This window comes from Loxodonta africana, chromosome 10, assembly GCF_030014295.1.
Source record: "Loxodonta africana isolate mLoxAfr1 chromosome 10, mLoxAfr1.hap2, whole genome shotgun sequence".
Classification (NCBI taxonomy): Eukaryota; Metazoa; Chordata; class Mammalia; order Proboscidea; family Elephantidae; genus Loxodonta; species Loxodonta africana.
Genome location: NC_087351.1, coordinates 4,232,122 through 4,260,101, shown reverse-complemented (window position 1 = coordinate 4,260,101; position 27,980 = coordinate 4,232,122). Strand labels below are relative to the sequence as shown.

General features: G+C 41.0%; 1 protein-coding gene across 1 annotated transcript in view; it reads right to left on the bottom strand.

The window, feature by feature from the left end:
- HDC (histidine decarboxylase) overlaps nt 1–21,864 on the bottom strand; it is a 41,311-nt gene extending 19,447 nt beyond the window's left edge. The window contains exons 1-3 of the mRNA XM_003420138.3: nt 21,291–21,864; nt 18,046–18,218; nt 13,155–13,268 (exon numbers count right to left, since the gene is read on the bottom strand). Of these exons, the coding sequence (XP_003420186.1) occupies nt 13,155–13,268; nt 18,046–18,218; nt 21,291–21,321 (318 nt within the window). The 5' untranslated portion in view covers nt 21,322–21,864. The remainder of the gene's footprint in view (nt 1–13,154; nt 13,269–18,045; nt 18,219–21,290) is intronic.
- Nucleotides 21,865–27,980: the final 6,116 nt, after the last annotated feature.

Genomic DNA, 27,980 nt, shown 5'->3' with positions numbered 1-27,980 from the left:
TTTCAGCATATTAAAAAATAATACACCACGACAAAAAAAAAAAAAAAAAACTCTTTTTTTATGCAAGGATGGTTCAACTTTAGAAAACCAATCAACGTCATCCACCACATGCATAAGACAAAAGAATCACATGATCATCTCAATCGACACAGAAAAGGCATTCGATAAAGTCCATCACCCATTCCTGATAAAAACCCTCAATAAAATAGGAATAGAAGGGAAATTACTCAACACAAAAAAGGGCATCTATATAAAACAAATAGCCAACATTATTCTCAATGGAGAGAGGATCAAAACATTCCCCCTGAGAACAGGAAGAAGACAAGGTCACCCTGTCTTACATTGTTCTAGAATTACTAACTAGAGCAATACAGCAATAAAAACAATTAAGAGTCACCCAAATTGGTAAATGTCTTAGGCTATATAAAAATTTTTTTTTTTTTTTTTAGTACTGTTATAACAGAAATACCTCAAGTGGATGGCTTTAACAAAGAGAAATTTATTTTCTCACAGTCTACTAGGCTAGAAGTTCAAATCCAGGGTGTTAGCTCCAGGTTGAAGGCTTTCTCTGTCAGCTCTGGAGGAAAGCCCTTCTCATCAATCTTCCCTTAGACTAAGAGCTTCTCCACGCAGGAACCCCAGGTCCAAAGGACATGCTCTGCTCCCAGCACTGCTTCTTTGTGGTATAAGGTCCTTCTTGCTCTCTGCTCACTTCTCTCTTTTATATCTCAGAAGAGATTGGCTCAGAAGCAGGACCAAGATGGCAGAGTAGTCAGATGCTTCTGGTGAACTCTTTTACAACAAAGACCCCCCCAAAACAAGTGAAATGATTATATTTATGACAAGCAAGGAGCCCTGAACATCAAAAGCAAAGATAGAAAATGGACTGAGCAGCAGGGAGAGGGAGAGATGGTTCAGAAGCAGAGAGGAGTTGCTGGACCTGAGTTGCTGAGAACCTTCAGGCTGCAGTGGGCTGCTGGTAGTGTTCAGCCGCAGTTCACTCAGGGAGAAACGGCCAGCCACACAGCCTACTCACACCTCCAGAACCAGAGAATAATGGCGCTCTCGGCAAAAGCTAAGTACTTGTATATATTTTACCACACCACTAGCCCCCAAGCTGGCTTCAGTGGCTGTCGACTTCCCTGGGCCTGAGATACGTCCTGCTGTGTGCTCTGAGCCATTCTCCTGGCCTTGGAGAAGGAATAAATTCACAATTGAGAGAAAAGATAATCTGCCAGCTCCTCTAACCTGGGGAGATCAGGACAGAAACAGCTCCTGTCCAGGCATAAACAGTGTACGGACTTTGAATAACCTTCCCCCCTCCCCCCCACATGGATCTGTGTGGTCCTATTTGAAGAGACTAGGCTCTTGTTGGCAGACTGCAACTGTTCCAGCTGTGCAGTGGAGAGACGGGTGTTAGATGTTTGACACTGCTTTGCCTATTGAACAGGGTCCTCACATACCCACATCAGGGGTCTGAGAAGTGGTGGCTCCACTTAAGTCACCCAGCCTCCCGCAAGAGGGATCCAAGGATAACTGGTAGCTCCCAGTCCTCACAACCAAAATAATTGGGTGCACATGGTCCATCTGCAGAACCCACCCACCTGTGCACTCTAGGGAACAGGTACACTCTTTCCTCACAGACACACAGGGGATGGATGTCAGCCCCCTGCCTTGTTCAGAGCATGACCTTCTGCTGCAACCAGATACCAGTACCTACACCAATCACCCCTACCCTTCTAAGACTGTAGGACACAGCCAGTATCACACACTTGATGACCAACTACCTGGACACCAGAGCTGAATCCATACAAGAAAAGTGAATGGACTCCTGGGCTCATATACCTGATAACAGTTCTAGCCAACTGGTGACAGGATGTTAGAGCTTCAAAGGTGAAAATAATCAAGCTAGCTCACTCGAGCAACCTATTTGGGCATATCAAAACAAAAAAAAAGCAAGAAGCTGGGATACAGTAAGCAAACAAAAAATAAACTAACACAAGAACTTATAGATGGCTCAGAGAAAACAGTCAACATCAAGTCACATAAAGAAACCGACCATGATCGCTTCAACAGGTCCTCCAAACAAAGAATGAAGGGTTCTTATTGGATGCAGGTCCTTTCCTGGAATTACCGGATGCAGAATACAAAAGATTGATGTACAGAACTCTTCAAGACATCAGGAACGAGATCAGGAAGATCAGAAAATACACAAAAAAGCCAAGGAACACACAAATAAAGCAGCTGAAGAAATTAAAAAGGTTATTCAAGAACATAATGAAAAATTTCATAAGCTGCAAGAATCCACGGAGAGACAGCAATCAGAAATTCAGAAGATTAACAATAAAATTACAGAATTAAACAACTCAATAGGAAGTAAAAGAAGCAGAATTGAGCAAGTGGAAGGCAGAACTGATGAGGTTGAAGATAAAGCACTTGACACCAATATATTTGAAGAAAAATCAGATAAAAGAATTTTTAAAAAATGAAGAAACCCTAAGAATTATGTGGGACTCTATCAAGAGAGTAGTTGGAGTACCAGAACAGGGAGGGATAACAGAAAATATAGAGAGAATTATTGAAGATTTGTTGGCAGAAAACTTCCCTGATATCGTGAAAGATGAGAAGGTATCTATCCAGGATGCTCATCGAACTCCATATAAGGTAGAACTTAAAAGAAAGTCAACAAGACATATTATAATCAAACTTGCCAAAACCAAACATAAAGAGAGAATTTTAAGAGCAGCTAGGGATAAACGAAAAGTCACCTACAAAAGAGAGTCAATAAGAATGCACTCAGACTACTCAGAAGAAACCATGCGGGCAGGAAGGCAATTGGAAGACTTATATAAAGTAAAAAAAAGTACTGAAGAAAAAAAAATTGCCAGCAAAGAATCTTATATCCAGCAAAACTGTCTCTCAAATATGCAGGTGAAATTAGGACATTTCAAGATAAACAGAAGTTTAGGGAATTTGTAAAAACCAAACCAAAACTACAAGAAATAATAATGGGAGCTCTCTGGTTAGAAAATCAATAATATCAGATATCAACCCAAGACTAGAACACTGGGCAGAGCAATCAGATGTCAAACCAGATAGGGAAATCACAAAAATAAATCGAGACGAAGACGCTCAAAACAGGGAAACAGTGGTGTCAATTATGGAAAAGAAGACAACATGAAAACAATAAAGAGGGGCTAAGAAATGCAGTCATAAATCTTTCATATGGAGAGGAAGACAAGGAGATACAAAGAAATAAAAGTTAGTTTTAAACTTAGAAAAATTGGCATAAATATTAAGGTAACCATAAAGGAGACTGACAATCCTACTAATCAAAAAAAAAAAAAAAAAAAAAAAAAACTCAGCAGAAACAATATCAACAACAACGAATAAGAGGAAAAGACAATATATTAAGTGGGAGAAAGAAACTGTCAACAAAGCACAAAAAAAGACATCAAAATGACAGCACTAAACTCATACCTATCCATAATTATGCTGAATATAAATGGACTAAATACACCAATAAAGAGACAGAGAGTGGCAGAGTGGAGTATAAAAACACGATCCGTCTATATACTGCCTACAAGAAACCCACCTTAGACTTAGAGATACAAACAAGCTAAAACTCAAAGGATGGAAAAAATATATCAAGCAAACAATAATCAAAAAAGAGTAGGAGTGGTGATATTAATTTCTGACAAAATAGACTTTAAAGTTAAATCACCACAAAGGATAAGGAAGGACACTATATAGTGATTAAAGGGACAATACCAGGAGGATATGACTGTATTAAATATTTATGCACCCAATGACAGGGCTGCAAGATACATAAAACAAACTCTAAAAGCACTGAAAAGTGAGATAGACAGCATCACAATTATAGTAGGAGACATCCACACAACACTTTTGGTGAAGGACAGAACATCCAAAAAGATCAGTAGAGACATGGAAGATCTAAATGCCACAATCAAACAACTTGACCTCATAGATATATACAGAACACTCTACCCAACAGCAGTCAAGAATACTTTCTTTTCTAGTGCACATGGAACATTCTCTAGGATAGACCACGTATTAGGTCATAAAGCAAGCCTTAGAGAATCCAAAACATCGAAATATTGCAAAGCACCTTCTCTGACCATAAGGCCATAAAGGTAGAAATCAATAAAAGAAAAAGCAGGGAATAATAATGAAACACTTGGAAACTGAACAAGACTCTGCTCAAAAAAGACTGGGTTATAGAAGACATCAAGGATTTCATGAAGAAATTCATACAATCCAATGAGAATTTAAAACACTGCCTATCGAACCTTTGGGACACTGCGAAAGCAGTGATTAGAGGTCAATTTATATCAATAAATGCAAGCATACAAAGAGAAGAAATGGCCAAAATCAAAGAATTATCCCTACGACTTGAACAAATAGAAAGAGAGCGACAAAAGAAACCCTCAGGCACCAGAAGACGGCACATAATAAAAATTAGAACAGAATTAAATGAAATAGAGAACAGAAAAACCAATTCGAAGAGTTAAAAAGACCAAAAGCTGGTTTTTGGAAAAAATTAACAAAATTGATAAACCACTGGCCAAGCTGACAAAAGAAAAACAGGAGAGGAAGTAAATAACCCAAATAAGAAATCAGATGGGTGATATTACAACCAGACCAAACTGAAATTTAAAAAATCATATAAAATTACTACAAAAAACTGCACTCTAACAAATTTGAAAACCTAGAAAAAATGAATTTCTAGAAACACATTACATACCTAAACTAACACAAACAGAGGTAGAACAGCTAAATAGACCCATAAGAAAAGAAGAGATTGAAAAGGTAATTAAAAAATTCTGAACAATAAAAAGCCCTGGCCTGGACGGCTTCGCTGCAGAGTTCTACCAAACTTTCAGAGTAAACACCGCTACTACTACAGGTATTTCAGAGCATAGAAAAGGATGGAACACTCCCAAACTTATTCTATGAAGCCAGCATATCCCTGATACCCAAGCCAGGTAAAGACACTCCCAAAAAAGAAAATTACAGACCTATATCCCTCATGAACTTAGATGCAAAAAACCTCAACAAAATTCTAGCCAATAGAATTCAACAACATATCAAAAAAATAATTCCAAGTGGGATTCATAGCAGGTATGCAGGGATGGTTTAACAGTAGAGAAACAATTAATGTAATCCATCATATAAGTAAAAGACAAGAACCACATGATCTTATCAATTGACACAGAAAAGCATTTGACAAAGTTCAACACCCATTCATGATAAAAACTCTCAGCAAAATAGGAATAGAAGGAAAATTCCTCAACATAATAAAGGGCATTTATACAAAGCCAATAGCCAACATCAGCCTAAATGGAGAGAGTCTGAAAGCTTTCCCTTTGAGATCGGGAACCAGACAAGGATGCCCTTTGTCACCACTCTTATTCAACATTGTGCTGGAGGTCCTAGCGAGAGCAATTAGTCTAGATAAAGAAATAAAGAGCATCGAGATCGGTGAAGAAGAAGTAAAAGTATCTCCATTTGCAGATGACATGATCTTATACACAGAAATTCCTAAAGAATCCTCAAGAAAACAACTGAAACTAATAGAAGAGTTCAGGAGAGTATCGGGATACAAGACAAACTTACACAAATAAGTTGGATTCCTCTACATCAACAAAAAAGAACATCGAAGAGGAAATCACCAAATCAGCACCAATTACAATAGCCCCCAAGAAGATAAAATACTTAGATATAAATCTTACCAGAGACATAAAAGACCTATACAAAGAAAACTACAAGAATCTACTGCAAGAAACCAAAAGAGACCTATGGAAGTGGAAAAACATACCTTGCTCAAGGATGGAAGACTTAACGTTGTAAAAATGTCTATTCTACAAAAAGCCATCTATAGATACAATGCAATTCCGATCCAAATTCCAACATTTTTTAATGAGATGGAGAAACAAATCAACAATTTCATATGAAAGGGAAAGAGGCCCCCGATAAGTAGAGCATAACTGAAAAAGAAGAACAAAGTAGGGGGCCTCACTCTACCTGATTTTAGAACCTATTACACCGCCACAGTAGTCAAAACAGCCTGATACTGATACAACAACAGATACATAGACAAATGGAACAGAATTGAGAATCCAGACATAAATCCATCCACATATGAGCAGCTGATATTAGACAAATGCCCAAAGTCAGTTAAATGGGGAAAAGACAGTGTCGTTAACAAATGGTGGTGGTATAACTGGATATCCATCTGCAGAAAAATGAAACAAGCCCATACCTCACACCATGCACAAAAACTAACTCAAAATGGATCAAAGATCTAAATATAAAATCTAAAATGATAAAGATGATGGAAGAAAAAATAGGGAGCAGGCTGGGAGCCCTAATACATGGCATAAACAGTATACAAAACATTACTAACAATGCAGAAGAGAAACTAGATAACTGGGAGCTCCTAAAAATCATACACCTATGCTCATCCAAAGACTTCACCAAAACAGTAAAAAGATTACCTATAGACTGGGAAAAAGTTTTTAGCTACAACACTTCGAATCGGAGCCTGGTCTCTAAAATCTACATGATACTGCAAAAACCAAACTACAAAAACACAAATAATGCAATTAAAAAATGGGCAAAAAGATATGAACAGCACTTCACTAAAGAAGACATTCAGGTAGCTAACAGAAAAAAAAAAAAAAAAGGATACATGAGGAAACGCTCATGATCATTAGCCATTAGAGAAATGCAAACCAAAACTACAATGAGATTCCATCTCACTCCAACAAGGCTGGCATTAATCCAAAAAACACAAAATAATAAATGTTGGAGAGGATGTGGAGGGTCTGGAACACTTACACACTACTGGTAGGAACATAAAATGGTACAACCACCTTGGAAATTGATTTGGCACTTCTTTAAAAAGCTAGAAATAGAACTTCCATACAATCCAGCAATCCCACTCCTTGCAATATATCCTAGAGAAATAAGAGCCTTTACACAAACAGATATATGCACACCCATGTTCATTGCAGCTTTGTTTACAACAGCAAAGATGGAAACAACAAAGGAGTCCATCAACAGATGAATGGATAAATAAATTAGGGTATATTCACACAATGGAACATTACCCATAGATAAAGAACAATGATGAATCCGTGAGACCGTTCATAACATGGAGGAATCGGGAAGGCATTATGCTGAGTGAAATTAAAGGACAAATATTGTATGAGACCACTATTATAAGAACTCGAAAAACAGTTTAAATAGAGAAGAAAATATTCTTTGATGGTTACAAGTGGGAAGAGAAGGAATGAGAGGGGTTTTCACTAATTAGATAGTAGATAAGAACTATTTTAGGTGAAGGGAAAGACAACACACAATACAGACTAAAAGACTAGGTCAGCACAACTGGACTAAACCAAAGGCAAACAAATTTTCTGAATAAACTGAATGCTTCAAATGCCAGCATAGCAGGGGCGGGGGTTTGGGGATCATGGTTCCCGGGGATATCTAAGTCAATTGGCATAATAAAATCTATTAAGAAAGCATTCTGCATCCCACTTTGGTGAGTGGCGTCTGGGGTCTTAAACACTAGCAAGCAGCCATCTAACCCACCCAAACCCAATGTAGCAGCCGTCTAAGATGCATCAATCGGTCTCAACCCACCTGGGGCAAAGGAAAATGAAGAACACCAAAGACACAAGGTAATTAGGAGCCCAAGAGACAGAAAGGGCCACAGAGACTACATCAGGTTGAGACCAGAAGAACTAGATGGTGACCAGACACAATCGATGACTGCCCTGACAGGGAACACAACAGAGAACCTCTGAGGGAGCAGGAGAGCAGTGGGATGCAGACCCCGAATTCTTGTAAAAAAGACCAGACTTAATGGTCTGACTGAGACTAGAAGGATCCCGGAGGTCATGGTCTCCAGACCTTCTGTTATCCCAAGACTGGAACCATTCCCAAAGTCAACTCATCAGACAGGGACTGGACTTGACTGTGGGTTAGAAAATGATGCTGGTGAACAGTGAGCTTCTTGGATCAAATAGGGACATGAGAATATGTGGGCAGCTCCTGTTTGGAGGGGAGATAAGAGGGCAGAGGGGGTCAGAAGCTGGCCAAATGGACACAAAAATAGAGAGTGGAGGGAAGAAGTGTGCTGTCTCATTAGAGGGAGAGCAACTAGGAGTACATAGCAAGGCGTATATAAGCTTTTGTATGAGAGACTGACTTGGTTTGTAAACTTTCAATTAAAGCACAATAAAAATTTAAAAAATAAAAATAAATGCAAAATTTTGAAAAAAAAAAAGAGATTGGCTCAAGACACAACCTAATCTTGTAGATTGAGTCCTGCCTCATTAACATAACTGCCACCTATCCCATCTCATTAGCGTCATAGAGGTAAGATTTACAGCATATAGGAAAATCACATCAGATGACAAAATGGTGGACAATCACACAATAGTGGGAATCATGGCCTAGCCAAATGGATACACATTTTTTGAGGACACAATTCAATCCATGACATTCCACCCTTTGGCCCCCCAAAATTCATGTCTTTGTCACTTGTAAAACATATTCACCCCACCATATCATAGCAAAAGTCTTAACTCTAAATCTAAAATACAAAGATTCCTCTTCTTCTATGAAATCTAGAATACAAGTTATCTGCTTCCAAAGGTACAATGGCAGAACAGGCACAAGCTAGACATTTCTATTACAAATGGGAGAAACCAGAGAGGTAAATGGAATAGCTGGCACCAAGCAAGTCAGCAGAACACATTACATTAGCCTTCAAGGCTTTGAAAATAATCCTCTGTTCTCTGAGACAATTTACAAAATGGCCTTGCCTTCCATACTCTAGGTATTGGCTGCACTCTCTGAATTCTGAGTGGAGGCCTCTTGGCCCTGGGCTTCAGCCCTGTCTTCTAGGCCCACTGGGATGGCAACTCTGCTCCCTCAGCTTTAGAGGCACTATTCTCCTGGTCCATCTGTGTGGCGACTCCACCCTTAGAAACTCCAGAGGCCATGGCTCCACCCTTTGAAACCCCAGAGGTCATGGCCATACCCTTTGAGACTGTGGCAGCTCAGCTTCCTGTGTTTCTTGTCTCTTTAGCTTCTTCTGCTTCTTGGATTTTTGGCCTCATGGCCCCTTGGGCCTTTCTGCCCATGTCTGCCCTGCTGGGGCAACTGTTTCAAAGCTCTTTAACTCCACCGATAAGTGCCTGGAGGGACCCCACTCCACCAGTAAACTTTGTTGGGAAGGCACTCAGCTCTCTTATTCCATGGGTCAGCAAGTCTAGCTCTACTGATAAGAGTCCAGAGGCACCCCACTCTGGCAGGAAGCCTCTTTCACATAGGCATTCAGTTCTCTCACTCTGTAGGTCAGCTCCAGCCTGCACTGTGCCGTGCTGGTCTCTTGGTTCTCCTGCTGTCAGTCCTCAGTTTCTGTTGGTTCTCTGCTGCAACTGACCCTCTGCTGTGGCCAGTCCTCTGTTTCGGCCAGTCTTCAGCTGCAGTTTCTTACCATCCATGCCTTCTCCAGTGTTAACAGTTCTCCCCACTTCCTTCTGAGTTCTTAGACCATTCACCGTTTCAACATACTTCCATGTTAGGTTCCCTTAGAGAACATAAGGTCCAACATTAGGTATCTGTTAGAGCAGCACCCCACTATTGGTACCAAATTCTGTCTTAGTTATCTAGTGCTGTTATAACAGAAATACCACAAGTGGATGGCTTTAACAAAGAGAAATTTATTTTCTCACAGCCTAGTAGGCTAGAAGTCCAAATTAGAGGAAAGCTTTCTCGCTCTGTCAGCCCTGGAAGAAGGCCCTTCTCGTCAATCTTTCCCTGAACTAGGAGCTTCTCTGCACTGGAACCCCAGGTTCAAAGGATGCACTCTTCTCCCAGCAGTGCTTTCTTGGTGGTATGAGGTCCCCCTCTCTCTCTGCTCATTTCTCTCTTTTATATCTCAAAACAGATTGGCTCAAGACACAATCCAATCTTGTAGGTTGAGCCCTGCCTCATTAGCATAACTGCCACCTATCCCACCTCATTATCATCATAGAGCTAAGACTCACAACATATAGGAAAATCACATCAGATGACAAAATCGTGGACAATCACATAATAGGGGGAATCATGACCTAACCAAATTGATCCACATATTTTGGGGGACACAATTCAATCCATGACAGTAAGGAAGAAGTCAAACCATCCCTATTTATGGTTGAGATGATGCTATACATTGAGAAGCCAGAAGACTCCACAAGAAAACTACCAGAACTAATAGAAAGATTCAGCAGAGTAGCAAGGCACAAGATACCTTGTCAAGTCAATTCCAGCTCGTAAGGACCCTATAGAATAGAATAGAACTTCCCCATAGGGTTTCCAAGATGCAGCTGGTAGATTTGAACTGCTGACCATTTGGTTAGCAGCCAAGTTCTTAATCACTGTTTCACCAGGTCTCCAATACACCAATAATGAGAAATATGAAAAGCAAATCAGAAAATCAATACCATTTATAATATCTCCTTAAAAAAATAAAATACTTAGGAATAAGTCTAACCGGAGATGTAAAAGGCCTATACAAAGAAAACTGCAGAACACTACTGCAAGAAACCAAAAAAGACTTACATACGTGGAAAAACATACCATGTTCATGGATAGGTAGACTCAGCATCGTGAAAATGAAAATTGCACCCACAGCAATCTACAAATACAATGACTTACAGATCCAAATAACAACAGCAATCTTTAACAAAATGGAAAAACTAAACATTAGCTTTATATGGAAAGGAAAGAGGTCCTGTGTAAGTAAAGCACTATTGAAGAAGAACAAAGTAGGAGGCCTCGCACTACCTGACCTAAGAATCTAGTACACAGCTACAGTAGTCAAAACAGTCAGGTACTGGTACAACTACAGAGACATTGGCCAACGGAACAGAAGCAAGAACCCGATTGTAAATCCATCCACTCTTGGTCACTTGATCTTCAACAAAGCCCCAAAGTTCATTACATAGGAAAAAGACAGTCTTTTTAACAAATGGTGTTGGCAAACTGAATGTTCATCTGTAAAAAAAGAAACAGGACTCATACCTCATATCATACACAAAAACTACTTCGAAATGGATCAAAGACCTAAATATAAAACCGAAAACTATGAAGACCATAGAAGAAAAAATAGGGTCGACACTAGAAGCCCTTATACGTGGCATAAATAGGGATACAAACCATAACTAACAATGCACAATCACCAGAAGATAAACTAGATAACTGGGATCTTCTAAAAACATACTTATGCTCATCAAAAGACTTCACCAAAAGAGTAAAAAGAGAAACTACAGACTGGGAAAAAATTTGGGGCTATGGCAAACCCAACAAAGGTCTAATCTCTAAAATCTATAGGAAAATCCAACACCTCTACAACAAAAAGAGAAATAATTTAAAAAATAGGCAAAACATATGAACAGACACTGCACCCAAGAAGACATTCAGGCAGTTAAACACAAGAGGAAATGCTCACAATCACTAGCCATTTAAAAAAAAAAAAAAAAAAAAATCAAAACTTCAATGAGACACCATTGCACCCCAACGTTAGTGGCACAAATCAAAAAAACTGAAAATAACAAATGTTGGAGAGGCTGTGGGGTGGGAATGCAAAATGGTACAACCATATTGGAAAATGATATGGCTCTTCCTTAAAAAGCTAGAAATAGAAATACCATATGATCCAACAACTTCACTTCTAGAGAAATAAGTGCTGTCACACGAATAGATATACACACACCAATGTTCATTGCAGCATTATTCACAATAGCGAAAAGATGGAGACAATCTAAGTGCTCATCAAGAGATGAGTGGATAAACAAACTAGGGTACATACACACAACAGGACACTATGCAATAATAAAGAACAATGGTAAATCTGTGGAACGTCTCACAGCGTGAATGAATCTGGAGGGCGTTATGCTTAATGAAATAAGTCAGTAACAAAAGGACAAATACTGTTTGAGACCACTATTATGAAAACTCATGAAAAGTTTCCACACAGAAATTAACAACCTTTGATGGTTATGAGGAAGGCGTAGGGTGGTGAAAGAGAAACATTAACTAAAAAATAGTAAATGGTAACTTTGGTAAAGGGTAATACAGTACACAATACTGGTGAAGTCAGCATTACTTGACCATGGCAAGATCATGGAAGCTTCCTAGATACATCCAGACTCCCTGAGGGACTGAATTACTAGGCCGATGGCTGAGGACCATGGTCTCAGGGGATATCTAGCTCAACTGGCATAACAGTGTATAAAGAAAATGTTCTACACCCTACTTTGGTGAGTAGTGTCTGGGGTCTTAAAAGCTTGTAAGCAACCATCTAAGATACTCTACTGATCCCACCCCTTCTGGAGCAAGGGAGAATGAAGAAAACCAAAGTCACAAAGGAAAAATTAGTCCAAAGGACTAATGGACCACCGCTATCACAGCCTCCGCCAGACTGAGTCCGGTACAACTAGATGGTGCTCAGCTGCCACCACCAACTGCTCTGACAGGGATCACAGTAGAGGGTCCTGGACAGGGCTGGAGAAAAATATAAAGCAAAATTCTAACTCACGCACACACACACACACAAAAACAGACTTACTGGTCTAACAGAAACTGGAGAAACCCCAAGAGTATGGCCCTCAGACACCCTTTTAATTCAGTACTGAGTCACCCCTGAGGTTCACCTTTCAGCCAAAGATTGAACAGGCCCATAAAACAAACAATAATATAAGTAACTCAACCACGTATAGGAGACTAATGAGCACACCAGCCCAGGAGCAAGGACGAGAAGGCAGGAGGGGACAGGAGAGCTGGACAAATAGAAATGGGGAGCCCAAGGTCAAGAAGTGGAGAGCGTTGACACACTTTGGGATTGGCAATCAATGTCACAAAACAATGTGTATTAATTGTTTAATGAGAAACTAATTTGTTCTGTAAACCTTTATCTAAAGCACTATTTCAAAAATTAAAAAAAAAAAAGTAGCCATTATTAATATTTAACTTGGAGCACTGTTCAGAGACTGGGACAAAATATGTCTGCCCCAGGATGCCACTTCCTGCTGTGTCCCCCACTGCCGTTGGTTATGGCCATTACTACTCACCCAGGTGAACCCCAAGCAGTTGATGGCATCAGCCAGCATGTCTCCCAGCAGGGATGGCCAAGAAGTGAGGGCTGGGAAGTAGGCGTGCATGTGGGGGCTCTGCCAGTGCACCACCTGGAGGCAGAATATGCACACAGTGGGCACCAGGAGCCATTTCTGGGAGTGGTCCCTCTTCCAGAAATCCTCCCCAACAAGTGACACAACTCCCAAAATCAGACATGTTCATTGGTGTTCTCGCCACCCATGTTTCTGATATTCTAAGCTAGTAGCTTGCACATACGCAAAAATCAGAAGGGAATGTGCAAAATGAAAATTGTTACAGTAATTAGGGCTGTGGGATTCCGAGTAGTCTTCACTTTAGTCTTCAGTGCTTACCCTCCTCCACCGCATTGCCCCCACCCAGTGATAAAAAGGAGAAGGAGACTAGGAGCTCCAAAAGAGCAGGTGCTTGTCTCAAGCAGTTTCTTGCAAAACCATTTTTTGTTATATGAAGCACCCAGCTCCTATAGAGGGTCCCAGTGATGATGAAGAGAGGAGAGGAGAGGGCTACCATCCAGGCTATCCCTGAGCCCACAAGAAAAAAACTAGATGCAATGCTGCCCAGCCCTGCGCCATGGCCGTGATCGACTGTGGACCAGACCGTTGTGATCCACGGGACGTGCATTGGTAGATTTTCAGAAGTAGAGCACCAGGCCTTTCTTCCTAGTCTGTGTTGGTCTGGAAGCTCAGCTGTTCAGCATTTTAGCAACAATCAAGCTTCTGCTGACAGACAGGTGGCGGCTGTGCGTGAGGTGCATGGACAGGAAATCAGACCCAGGTCTCCTGCATGGAAGGTGAGAAGTCTACCAATTATCAAGCCGCAAAAATGAGTGAAGTTAACAGCAACAACAAAGAATGAAGTACCGATATATGCTACAGTGTGGATAAGCCTCGAAAACATTAAACTAAGTAAAAGAAGCAGACACGAAAGGTCACATATTGTATGATTCCATTTATGTGACATGTCAGGTTAGGTCAATCTATGGAGACAGAAAGCAGACTGACGGTTACCAGGGGCAGTGGGGAGGAAGGAATAGGGAGCAATTGCATTAACAGTTACAGGGTTTCTTTTAGGGATGAAAATGTTTTGAATTAAATAGAAATGGTGGTTGGTACAACATTGTGAACGTCCTAAATGCCACCGAACTGTTCACTTTAAAATGGTTAACTTTATGTTATGTGCATTCTACTACCTCAAATAAAAAAAAAAAAAATGGATGTAAAGAGGAACTGGACAGACAGTGCTACCACAACAGGCCTCTGAAGCATCCTCGATGGCTCATTGCCTCATTGATTATCTAATCTCACCTCATCTCACTGTTCTGCAAGCATGTCATATTCATTTCTGTGTTGGTGCCTTTGAGCAATGCAGTGTCCCCTGACAGGAAGGCACTCCCACACAGATGTGTCCATCCAAAGCCTGTTAATTTTTAGAGTTACTAAATATTTCTTTCTTCCATGAACCCTTCCCTAGCTCCTCTAGACCTCCTCCCTCTTGGCCCACAGATCACTCTCATTCTAGGTGTGTCAACCTGCTGAGAACTTGTTTGAAAACATCTCAGTGCATCATCTGGGTCATTTAATGGGCACACATTCTTATAACGCTTCAAGAGCAAGGACTGTGTCCTGGACAGTATGTTATAATGGGAGGAGCATAAGATTTGAAGCTCAAAGTCACAGGTCCCAATTCAACCTCTGCCTTAAGCAGTCGTGTGACCTTGCAGATTTACTGTAAAGCTTCCAGGTCCCAATTTATACAGATCTGTTTCAAGATTATACTTTTTTTTTTTTTTTCCTGAAAAGGAGTTCCAAAATTTGCATGTCCTTCAGGCCCCATTAAACCAGGATCCTCCCCTGTACACTTTTAGAGCTCAGTTTCTCATCATGAAATAAATCCTGTTGCCCGGGGTTGTTGTATGGGACAGCAGGGGCAGAAAATTTGTAAACTATATGGCAATAATGTTAATGAGGTCCCTGGGTGGTGCAATGGTTAACATACTCGGCTGCTAACTGAAAGGTTGGAGATTTGAGTCCACCTAATGGAGCCTCGGCAGAAAGGCCTGGAGATCTACTTCCAAAAAATCAGCCACTGAAAACCGTATAGTGCAGATCAACTCTGACACACACAAGGTCTCGATGAGTCAGAGTCGACCTTACGGCACCTGGTTTTAATGTTAATGGTACCCTCATGATGTGGTGATAGACACGCTCCATATCCTGACTGGGCTCTTAGGTAACCAAACCTTCTCCCCGATTTTCACCACACAGAAGGTTTCATGTTGTTGTTGTTAGGCGCTGTTGAGTCGATTTTCCACTCATAGCAACCCAATGTGACAGTGTAGAACTGCCCTATTGGGTTTTCTGGGCTGCAATCCTAATGGGAGCAGATTGCCAGGTCTTTTCTCCTGCAGAGCCTCTAATTGGGTTCAAACCACCAACCTCAGTGCTTAGCCATTGTGCTACCAAGGATCATTGAAAGTATCATAGGTAATAACAATATCTTCCACTTTACATGCTGTATATTACTTAATTCTCACAGCACCCCCATGTAGTAGGCTTACCATTATCCCAGTTTTACAGATGAGGATTAGAGCTGGCAGAGAAAGGCAGCATGCCTGTGGTCACACACACCCCATAAGGGATAGACGACAGAGCCCAGTCAGGAATCCAGGCCTGTCTGACTCCAGAATCCAAGCACATCAGCGGAATGGCATTCTCCCCCTGGGCTGCCCACTCTCCTTCATGAAGAGTAAATAAGGCTTTTCTAACCAGGGGTGGGATTAAAGGAGAAAGAGAGTTTTTCTCCCCTTAGTGCTTAGGAGGTGGCAGGAAGGGAACAATGCATCCAGTTTTCAATGAGGGTGCTGACCAAAGCTGAGAAAGGAAAGGGTCAACGGATTTCAGGCAACTCCCAGAGACTGGGCCAGCCTGGGAGATGAGAGGAAAGATCGGGCCTTCCTTATCGTGGTGTTTAGTGACAGTATTTTGGAAACCCCAGAGAAGGGCTCCAATCTCCTGACCCTATCAAGAGGCAATTGTCTGTTCTTGTAAGATAAATAGGATAAGAGGCGTCCTTATCGAAAACAGGCAGGCCTCTGTGTCCAGAAACGAGCCTGTTTGACCACACCTCCAGCAACTGCTGGAATTTCTCTCAATCAAATGAATCAGCTCATTGCCCCATCTTTTGACAGTTGCTTTCAGTCTTGCTACCGGATTACAGTTAGCCCCTCAGCAGATTACACTTCACAGAATGGGATCCATGAGATAATCTTATCTGGGAGTTGGTCTCCTTGGTAAAGATTTACTGATAAAGAAACTTTCAAAAGGTACTTGTGAGATAGGCTGAATGGTCAAAGAGCAATTAATATGTGGCTTTGTGCAAACTTGCCATCACTTTATTGCTGTGGTCTCTGAGCTTGAATAACTTTTCACCCCTGCCACATCTGAGTCCAAAGCTCTTTGGGGATGATGGGGGTGCATCTCAAATCAGCCTCAGGAAGAGCCTTTGGAAGCATGCAGTTCAGAACACAAACACCCTCAAGCAGGGAGTGCAGGGACACAGCTGAAAGGGTGCCTCGGTTCACCACAGGCTCAGTCTGGGTGCACTGTCACTCGCCGGTAAAGGTAGTGAAGTATAGGAGAATGAGCTGACACTTTGGAGTGAGGCTAGCCTAAATTAAAATCCTGAATCTGCCAAGTACTAACTCTGTGGCTATGGGCAAGACACTTAATTTCTCTGAGCCTCAGATTCCTCATCTGTGAAACAGAGATTCTAGGGTCACTGTGGAGTCCCTGGGCAGTTCACCCAGAGATGCCTTGGGGAAAAAAAAGCCTGGCAAACTACTTCAGAAAAATCAGCCATTGAAAACTTCATGGTGACACGCATAGGTGGCGAGGAGTTGGAGTCAGCTTGACAGCTACTGGACTGGATCAGACTGGAAAGTCACTGTGAAGATTAAATGAGCTTGTATCTAAAGTGATCATACAGTGCCTGGACCATGGTATGGAGCTCAATGAAAGTGAGGAAGCCTGTTGTATGTTTAATATGAGCATCCTGGCACAGCTCCTCATCCCTGGTGACCAGGAGCATCGTCACAACCCAAAGGGAGTTTCTCAATCCAGACAGCTCCAGCTCTAGCCCCATGTACCAGTCAGCTTCCCTGTTCCCATCTGTTCTCTAGCCCAGGGCCCCAGCCAGCACCAGGCTGCACCCCTGGACATGGAGAGTACTGATGGATCAGCGAAAGGCCCTTCTTACCCCTGAAAAGCAGCTCAGTCACAAGGCCTCCCCCTGGTAAGGAAGGACAAGGTTCTGACCCCACAGAAGAGAAAGGAGGGGGCCACAGTCAGCCTCTTGGGCCTCCCAACCCAACAACCAGGGTGCTCTCAGGGGGCCATGTTCTCAGCCTCCTCGCTTCCCTTTGGCATGGTCTCAGATGTTCTGTAGAAGAGGCCCTGGCTCTGGCCTTTGGGCCCTTGGGGCCTATCTCTAGCCTTTTGTCTCTGGCCATGCAATTATACTTTCACCTCAGACCCAATTTTCACTTCTTGGCCCATCCCACTAGAATCCCACACTTTAGTCAGACGCCAGCTTGGTGCCCTGGGATGCAGTCCTTATTCCATTTTGGGTCCCCACCCAATACTGCAGGCCAGCCCCAGCATCAGAAACCTAATTCCAGTCAAAGCCCTGGGCCTACACATGCTCAGCAAATGGACTTGAATGTTGGGGGGCCAAGTAGCAGAAACATGCATTGTCATCCCAGGCTGATCCAAGGCAGGCCTTCCTTCAGGGTTAGCACCCACCTCCCTGTACCCCCAAATCCAGAATCCCCCTGTGGTCACCGTTTCTCACCCCAGGCATGATGATCCGCTCAATGTCCGCAAAGATGCTGTCCCAGCCATCAGGTTCCTCAGGAGCGTTCTCAGGAAGCTGGGTTCGCAGGTAGCCAGGCTGCACATCTGGGGTGACCTGCCTTTCCCGCACAGTGCTCAGGTACTGGCAGATGTAATCCACCATCTCCTTTCCTAGAAGGAAGGCAGCAAAGCCAGGCTTATGACCTCTGACTCGGTCTGATCAATTCTTGCCTTATCGCCCTCGGGTCTGAGACAAGAGACATGGCAAAGGAGATAGATTCACAGGCCAGCAGGAGAATCAGATCTCAGGCATAGACCTTGTCTCCAGAATGAAACAATGAGTGAGAGACTGAATGAATGATGGAGGGAGCATGTGAGTGAACAAATGAACAAATTATGGAGGGAGTGTGTGAGGGAAGTTTTCCAAAGCAGAAAACTCTAGCACCAAAGAAAAATATTTCTTTTTCCTTTCCCTTCATTTATTCATATTAATCTTGATCATTTCTCCTACATTTCTTCTCAAAAAACACAAAGTCTGTTAATTTATTATCTCACAGGTTCAGTAGAAATTTGGTGGCTCTTTCTATCCAAAAACAACTATTTTACATACACACACACACACACACCCTGTACTCTTTGTTAGCACAAATGGCAAATTTCCATGCCCAGTCCGATAAAGGATGAAAAATCTATCTGATCACCATTCCCACTGGATCAGTAATTCCTCATCTTTTTTGGGCCTGTGGACATCTTTGAGAACCCAGTTAAAACTATAGACTTACAGTCACAAAAGGACAAATATTGTATGGTCCCACCTATATGAATGCCTAAAATAGGTAGTGTACAGAGACCAAAGTTTATTAGTGGTTATCGGGGGCGGGTGGGAGGAAGGGGAAGAGGTGACTCGTTACTTAGGGGAAACTGAGCTCCTGTTAAGGGTGATAGAAACATTTGGAAAGGGATAGGAGTAATGTTAAACAAAGGAGTCCTGGTGGCACAATGGTTAAGCACTAGGCTGGTAATTGAAGGTCAGCAATGGGAACCCACAAGCCGCTCACGGGGAGAAAGCTGCGGCCGTCTGCTTCTGTGACGATTAACTCAAACTCAGTACCGTCTTGGAAACCCTATGGGGTAGTTCTAATCTGTCCTAGAGGATTGCTATGAGTCGGAATCGACTCTACGACAACAGGTTTTAGTTTTTGGTAATGATAAACAACACGACGAAGGTAATTAATGTTACTGAATTGTACATGTAAAAGATCTTGAAAGGGGAAATATTTGTTACATATATATTTACCACACCAAAAAAACCTGCAGACTTACACACACATGCGCACACACACAACCTTGTGTATAATTTCCGAGGTTCGTGGAATTCCTAAAGCATTACCATAGGCTCAGATTAAGAAACTCTGACATCTTGGATAAATGAGGAACCATGTCTTAATTACTTTTTTATCCACCTATCCCCACCCCCACCTCCACCAACACCTCAGTGCTTAGACATATTTTAGATGATCAAAGAACTTTATCAAATGAATAAAAAAGAAAAATAGCCAAAGTCAAATACTCCAAAAAAAAAAAAAAAAACTCCGAAGCCACTGCAAATTCTTTTTTCTCTTTCATTCCTCCAGAAGTCTGTCTTCTGTGCCTGCCTCTCTCTCTTGTTCTTTCTGCATGTCCCTCTCGTGTTCTCTGTCTCTTCACTCTCTCTCATTGATTCTCTGCCTTTCTGTGTGTATGTGTTGTGTCTCTGTTTCTCTTGATATTCACAATCCTTCCTTAGCATCCCCTAGGCTTTTCTCTCCCTGCGAAGAGAGAGGGAGACAGAGAAGATAGAACCCAACTTCTTCTCTCTTCACCAGCTCATACAGAGTTCTTATGAGTAGGACCAGCCCTAGACCGAAACTGTGAAGGAGACAAAGAGAGATTTCTGCAAACTTCTCTTTTCTTCCTGCTCTCCTCCTCCCATCCCACGGCCCAGTGCCTCTGCCAGCAGCCCCCACCACAGATCTGAGAGCCTGGGACTTAGCCCTCCACTTGTCCAGGGACGGCATCAAATGTATTTGTGTTCCACTCCCAGGATGAGTTTCCACAAGAACCTGCTCTCAGCTAAATGTGCCTTGGGAAAGCAATGGAATAATCTAATACATACTGAAGTATAAAGGCTGAATTGCAACTTGCTGGGTTATCTGTGGGTGGAGGAGAAACAGGAAAAGTTGGATTTTACATGGGACAACACCTTACAGCCAAAACATTTCAAACAATATGAACGACTAATGGGGGTGATGACATAAAAAATTATGGACGGAACAGTCAAGATTCTCTCCCCTCTGAGGAGAGCCATGCCTGAAAGCTGAGTATGCGTTTGGTTTTGCTCATCGCACAGATTTGATACATAATGCCAACCAAACTCAACTCAGGCCTTTCCTTCTGAGAAGTCGCTGGATGGGTTCCAACCCTCAACTTTTAGGTTAGCAGCCGATGGCAAGCCTCTTGCACCATCCAGACTCCTTAATACATTATGTTGTTGTTGTTAGGTGCCATTGAGTCGATTTCAATTCATAATGATACCATGTGAGAGAGTAGAACTACCACTTAGGGTTTCCTAGGCTGTAATCTTTATAGGAGCGGATTGCCAGGTCTTTTTCCTGCAGTCACTGAGTGAGTTCGAAGCCAACCTTTCAGTTAGCAGCTGAGCGCTTAATCATTGCACCACCAGAGATCCTTATTGATACATAATAGGTACTTACTAAATATTTATGGAATGGATGACTAAATGAAAGAACTAGGACTGTGAGATCAATACTATTGATATATTCACAGAGAAAAATGAATGTTAGGAAAGAAAAGAGATTTTGCAATGATTACAGAATACTTAGTGGATTCTTTTTTCTCTTTTACAATATGAATAGTTTCTTTTTCCCCACCTAGTGGACCAAGACTATAAATCATCAGCCTTGTGAGAAAGTAAATCATCAGCCTTGTGAGAAAGTAGTGAGGAAAAATGTGATACAGCCGTGTGGACACGTATGAGAGTGAGGATATGAGAGAATGAAAGACAGGCTGAGAAAAGTTATAAACTTTGATCCTGCGTTCCTGGAAAATGTTGCTGAACCAACTCTAATTCTTCAATTAGAATTGACAGCCATTCTAATCTTGCCAGTCAAATGGTACCCCAAAATCTTAGAGCCGCCCACCATAGCAGTTTCTGCAGGAGATGGGGGAGCACCCACCGCTCACCTCTCTTTCTGTACTCCTCCGGCTCCATCATCTCTCCCTCGGCTCAGGCTCTTTCTCAAAGATGGGACACGCAGGAGGAGGAAAGCAGTGAAGCAGCCCAGCCTCCTGCCTGCTTTTCCTGTGCACTTCCTGGGACCAGTGTGGGTCCTTTATTTAAAGGATTCACTGACGTCTTCCTTCTTTGGCCTTAGCTCCTCCCTTGAAAGGCCCTTCCTCTAGGTTCAATTAATTCCACCTCTTCTCCCCCCACTCCTTGCTGGGGGCAGTGACCAGAACTTCAGCTTGTCAAGAGGTTCAGGATAAAAAGCACTTCTAAACTAAACAGTGCACTTAGCAACCCTGGCCTGCAGGCAGCCTCTTCAGTTCTTTCTGCTCCTGAATTCAGACAATGGGGTCCTAGCCCAGAACACACCCCAGCAGTTCAGAATGAGTAGTATCATTCTCACCATTGCTTCCCTATCAGCAGTGAGGAAGGAGAAACAGATCCTTATAGCTGTGCTCCCTTGCTGGCCAGGCTGCACTCAGGCATATGCAGATGTTAATCTCTAACACAATCGATTTTATTTTCATTAATACTTTCAATTTGTTGTAGAAAGATGAGAAAACACAGATAAACAAAAAGAATAAAAATTAAAACATCACTGAGAATTAATCAGTTTTAACATTTAAAGATGTGTGTGTGTGTGTGTGCACGTGCGCGCTTATGGAAAAAGCCACACAGAAACTACTGCAGGGAGGGGAAACACTACACTTTGAGTACAGACTTTGAGAATAGACTTTATTTTTCCAGGTCTTCATCTTTTTTGTCCTCTTGGTGGCACTGGACAGTTACTACTTCCTCATCCTTGAGGCACAGTGTCTCTTGCTCCCATGACAGCGTCTCCTGGTTTTCCTTCTACCTCTCTGGCTGCTTTTCCTTCCCTATCCAGTCCTTAAATGGTAGCTTGCTTCAGGGCATTGTCCTCCTCTCATCTCTCTTCTTAGGTGGCCTGATTCATCTCTATGCCTTTAAGTGTCACCTCTGTGATATCCATATAGGCATAAGCCACTTATTAAATTTATACCATCAGACCCTGGCTGTCTTCTGAGTTCCAAAACATTATATCTGTAAGAGCAAAATTAAATTTCTCACAGATTTCAGGCTTGCTGGGACCTCTGAGAGCAATAGTCCAAGAATCATTGATTTGCCCTAACCCTAGGACTCAAAATCGCAAATATTTTCTATAACCAAATCACATAGAACTTTGTCTTGGATGGTCAACTAGTAAAATATTTCAGATAAAAGAAGCAGTTCTTTCTCACAAAAAAATTATCATTTAAAGGCTGTCTTAGTTATCTAGTGCTGCTATCTATAATAAAAATACCACAAGTGAGTGACTTTAACAAACAGAAATTAATTTTCTCACAGTTTAGGAGGCTGGAAGTCCAAATTTAGGGCCCCAGCTCTAGGGAAAAATCTTTCTCTCATCAATTCTAGGGGAAGATCCTTGTCTCTTCAGCTTGTTTCCTGGTTGCTTGAAGACCCATGTGTCTTGGATGGATCTTACCCCCTTTATCTCTCTGAACAGCTGTTTAACCTCCTTTTATATCTCGAAAGAGATTGACTCAAGATACAACCTATACTAATGCTGTCTCATTAACATAACAAAAACTACCCATTCCCAAGTGGGTTATAACCACAAGCATGGAGGTTAGGATTTACAACACCTGTTTCGGGGGGGCATAACTTTAATCCATAACAATGGTGTAAAAGGATTCCCCTTGATCAAACATGAGTTGTTTTCCCAAGAGAGATATATAATTTCTTGTTCTGTACATAGTTATTTAAAACCTACATCTGTGATGACTTTGATTACAAAAAAAAAACTATGCAAAACCTTTCTTCGGGGGCATTCTCAACTTTGAGTGGAGAGTGTTTCTCTGGTTTGCAAATTGTGATACTAAACTTCAATCATTTTCTTAAAATTAAACTCAATTTTCTATTAATTTTGACAGAAACTTAGTGTCAGAAATTGGATTTGAAGACATCTTTCCTCCAGCCCTGAATCATCAGCTGGTTCTTTCCAGACTCTTTGGAATCACTGATAAGTCCTCTTGAATTCTGAGCTCCATGCCTTTGTGTTGATACCCTTTGAAACTGATTGAAGTTATAAGAGAGACTGAGCCTACAGGAAGCTGGCAATGATAAAGGAGACTGGGTCTCTAGGAAGCCAGCAAGGTACAAAGTGAAACTAGGTTTCACTTGGTTGATTTGTAGGACTCTCAGAGCTTTTCTGCTGTAGGCGTTTTAGCTCTAAATCCCATAACATTCAACCAAAGGAAAAATGCGGGTCCTTAAAATCTAAAAGTGTTGGGCTTGGAACCCCCCCCCCTTCTGGGACCCTGGTTGGGTATACAAACAAGAAGTATGGGCCACTTACTTGCTTGTTTATTAAAAAGTTTTTATTTAAAAAAATGGGGTAATTATACTAAAGATAATTTGAATTTTCAGTGGCCAAAATGGGGAGTTTTCTCTTTGGGAAAAATAGCTTACTTAGGAGGAAAACTGAAAATCTTATCAATAATTAATCAAAACCAATGGAATGTGTACTTTGATTGGTATGCTAAAACTCAAAAAAGGCAAAATGAGAGTCCAATTGCATCTCTCAAAGAATCCTTACAGAAAGCTAATGAGAAACTTAAAATGCTGGAAAATAGGGTCTGTCTTTCTGAATCTTTGCCTGATTATGCTCCTCTACTGCCTATAGCTCCTTCTCTTTATCCTTCACTATCTAGTTGCTCTGATATTCATAAAGACTCTGAATTTTTTATCCAAATTCCCTTTCTGAAAGGGAAAAGCTATACCACAAATTCCTTTTAGGGTGAGACCTAGTGAAATGGCAGGAATGTCTACTCAAGTCACTTATATCCCCTCAACCAACCCTGAATTAAGACTGCCATAAAAGAATTTTCTCAGCCCCGTGATAACCCACAAAAATTTTATGAAGAATTTAGCATTTTAATTAAAACATGTGATCCAGGGCTCTCTGATTTACGACAATTTTTATACATACTTTTGGGAGCAAGGGAAGCAAGAAAATGGATAGTACAAGCAAAATGGGAAACACTGGAAGACGATGTTAAAGATCCTACCACCTCATCCAGTCAGGATGCATCTGAAAGTGCTTGCCCAGTTGGTAAAAACTTGTTAGATGCACCCTGACTGGATGTTAGGTGCTATTCCCCAAGTCTTTCCAAAAAAACCTGACTCGTCTCTCTTTCAAGCTTATAAGCTTGAAAGCTTATAAGGATGAGACAGTATGAGACTTTACAGAACTCCTAAGTGTGTTATTTGAAAAACATCCTGGTTTAGATGTGACTATCCCTGGAACGACAAGGGCCTTAACTGCCCTATTTATTAATAGACTAAAACCTGAATTAAGTACCTTAGTGAAAAAACATAAATTAGAATGGGAAGCAGCCTCTTTAGATGAAATTCTTAAATTAGCTGAACATTTTGAGGAAACACTTGAAGCTGATAAAGGGAAGAAAAGTTAATGATACTGCAGTTGCAGCAACCGCAAGGACGTAAAAGATATTCTTGTGATAGATCTTTTTCTTATAAGCCTTTGCCCTGCCCTCCTATGTCTCAGTCACAAAAAAATCCCTTAAAGAAAAATCAATGTCTACAGTGAAAGCAATATGGACACTGGAAAAGGAATTGTCCTAAATTCCTACAAAAATTAAATCAATCTAAACAAAAACCAACCGAACCCTCCATGAAAGATATTTTCTGCGGACCTAATGACTGATGTTGCTCAGGGGAACTAAATACTGCCTTTCCTCCCTTAATTCCTTTAAATTCTAAAGCAGAAACACAAATAACTATTAATGGGGAAACTTGTGAAGTTTTGGTAGACAATGGTGCAACTATTTCAACTTTAAACATCAATCTGTTCCACAGAGTAATACAATAGTTTCAGTGGTGGGAATTGCAAATACAGTTCAGAAAATACGTTACTCTGAACCGGTAACAATGAAATCATGACCTTTAAGTGACCCCTTTAACTGACCAACATTCCTTTTTGCTTTGTAAAACTACCACAATAAATTTAATTGGGAGAGACATTTTATCAAAATTAAGGTGAGATGGTGTTAGAAATTCCCAATTCTTTACAACTTGAATTATTTTGTTTAGTACAGAATGGAATAGAATCTCATTCTCTGATCAAAAATGGTAAAATTAAATCATATTTATCAAAATTGCCAGATAAATTATGGGCCAAGAGTTCTATAGATGTAGGGTACATTCGCAGTCCAGAACAAATTAAAGTTCAGACTGATCCTACTAAACCCTTGCCTAGGATTCCTCAATAGCCACTCAAACTAGAGGATAATGAATGTTTGAGACAATAGTGGACAATTCTATTAGGAAAGGACTAGTTGTACCTTGTACTAGTCGTTGCAACACTTCTGTGCTGCCAGTAAGAAAAACAAAATGGTAGAGGATGGAGATTTGTACGAGATCTTAGGGCCACCAACAAAATTGTTATTCCTAGATTTCCAGTAGTTCCAAATCCCATATTTTACTTTCTAGAGTTCCCCTAGATTCTAAAAGGTTTACAGTAATAGATTTATGTTCTGCCTTTTTTTTTTTTTTTTAGCATACCTGTAGACAAAGCTAGCCAATATTTTTTTGCATTTTCATGGGAAAATTTACAATACACTTCCACCGTTATGCCTTAGGGTTTTACTGAAGCACCCTCTTTATTTCTCCCAAACTTTACATCAAGATCTTAGTATTCTAGATTTTTCTTAAGACTCAACTTTAATTCAGTATGTGGATGACTTTTATATTCCAACACTGAATGAAACACCTTGAAGGATTCAATTTATTTGTTGAAGCAGTTGGCAAAAAAAGGGCGTAGGTTTCAAAGGAGAAATTGCAATTTGTACAGGAATCTGTTGCTTACTTAGGACATAATTTATCTAAGAATGGAATAAGCTCTTATACATTGCTAGTGGGAATGTAAAATGTACAACTACTATGGAAAATGGTATGGTGCTTCCTCAGAAAGCTAGAAATAGAAATATCATATGATCTAGCAATCCCACTCCTAGGTACACACCCTAAAGAAATAAGAGCTGTGATTTGAATAGACATATGCACACCCATGTTCATTGCAGCATTATTCACAATAGCAAAAAGATGGAAACAACTCAAGAGCCCATCAACAGATGAATAGATCAACAAACTGTGGTACATACACACAAAGGAATAAAAAATAATGATGATAAAAAATAATGACAAATCCACAAAATAACAACATGAACGAATTTGGAGGATATTATGCTGGATAAAATAAGTCAATCACAAAAGAACAAACATTGCATGAGACCACTTTTATAAATTAACAACAAAAAAATTTACATGCAGAAAAAAGAGAAGAAACAGTCTTTGGTGGTTACCAGGGATGGGAGAAGGAGGGAGGGAAAATTGCCAAATAGATAGAAGAGATGTGCTAAAATTGGTGAAGGGAAAGGCAATACACAATACACAAAATCAGCACAACATGACCAAAGCAAGAGAGGACACTGAGAGGAACACAAGAACAAAGGGCACCTACGGTAACTACTATAGCATAGATAATCCTGCAACAATAGTATTAACAAGCAATAATTTACAAATGGATACTTGGGTAGATAGATATTCCGAGAGGTATGGGAGAGTGTAAGGGAGCATATCCACTGACAGATACAGGTTTGGTTGTGGATATTTCTACATACATGACTGTAAGTTCTCCTCATATATTAATACAGACAATAGAGCATTCAAGGGGCACAGTTAGGGAAACCTCATAGACATAACCAAACACCTCACGGAATCAGGTTCCTAGGCTCGAAGGTAAAGAACTAGAGACTTGGGGGACACCTACTTCAATTAGAACAAGATAGTTCATAAAGGCAATGTTCTGCATCCTACTTTGGTGAGTAGCATCTGGGGTCTTAAAGCTTGTGAGTGGCCATCTAAGTTACAAATATTGGTTGTAGGAGAGTGAAGAAAACCATAGACTTAAGGGAGCAATTAGTCTAAAGGACTAACTGACCACATGACCTACATAACCACGAGACCAGAAGAACTAGATGATGCCCAGCTACCACTACCAACCACTCCGATTGTGATCACAGTAGAGGGCCCCAGACAGAGCAGGAGAAAAATGCAGAACAAAACATCAAATTCACAAAAAAATACCATACTTACTGATCTGATAGAGACTGGAGGAGCCCCCAAGACTGTGGTCTTTCTGACTTGGAACTGAAGCCATTCCGGGAGACCACCTCCCAGCCAAACAATAGACAAACCCAAAAACTAAACAATAACACCCGAGAGGAATGTGCTTCTTAGAACAATCAATTATACAAGATCAAAAGGGCAATATTTGATCAAAAGTAAAGATAAGAAGACAGGAAATTGTGAAAAATCAGGATGAAAGGAAATGGGAAGCTCAAGGTGGAAATGAGAAGAATGCTGACATATTGTGAGGAATGAAATCAAGGCCCTGAAACACTATGGACAAAGTGTTTGAAAAGTATTGTCAGGCTCGATACTGAATTTTTCTTTGATAGCTGTCTTAGTTACCTACTGCTGCTACAACAGAAATACCACACGTGGATGGCTTTAACAAATAAATTTATTTCTTCACAGTAAAG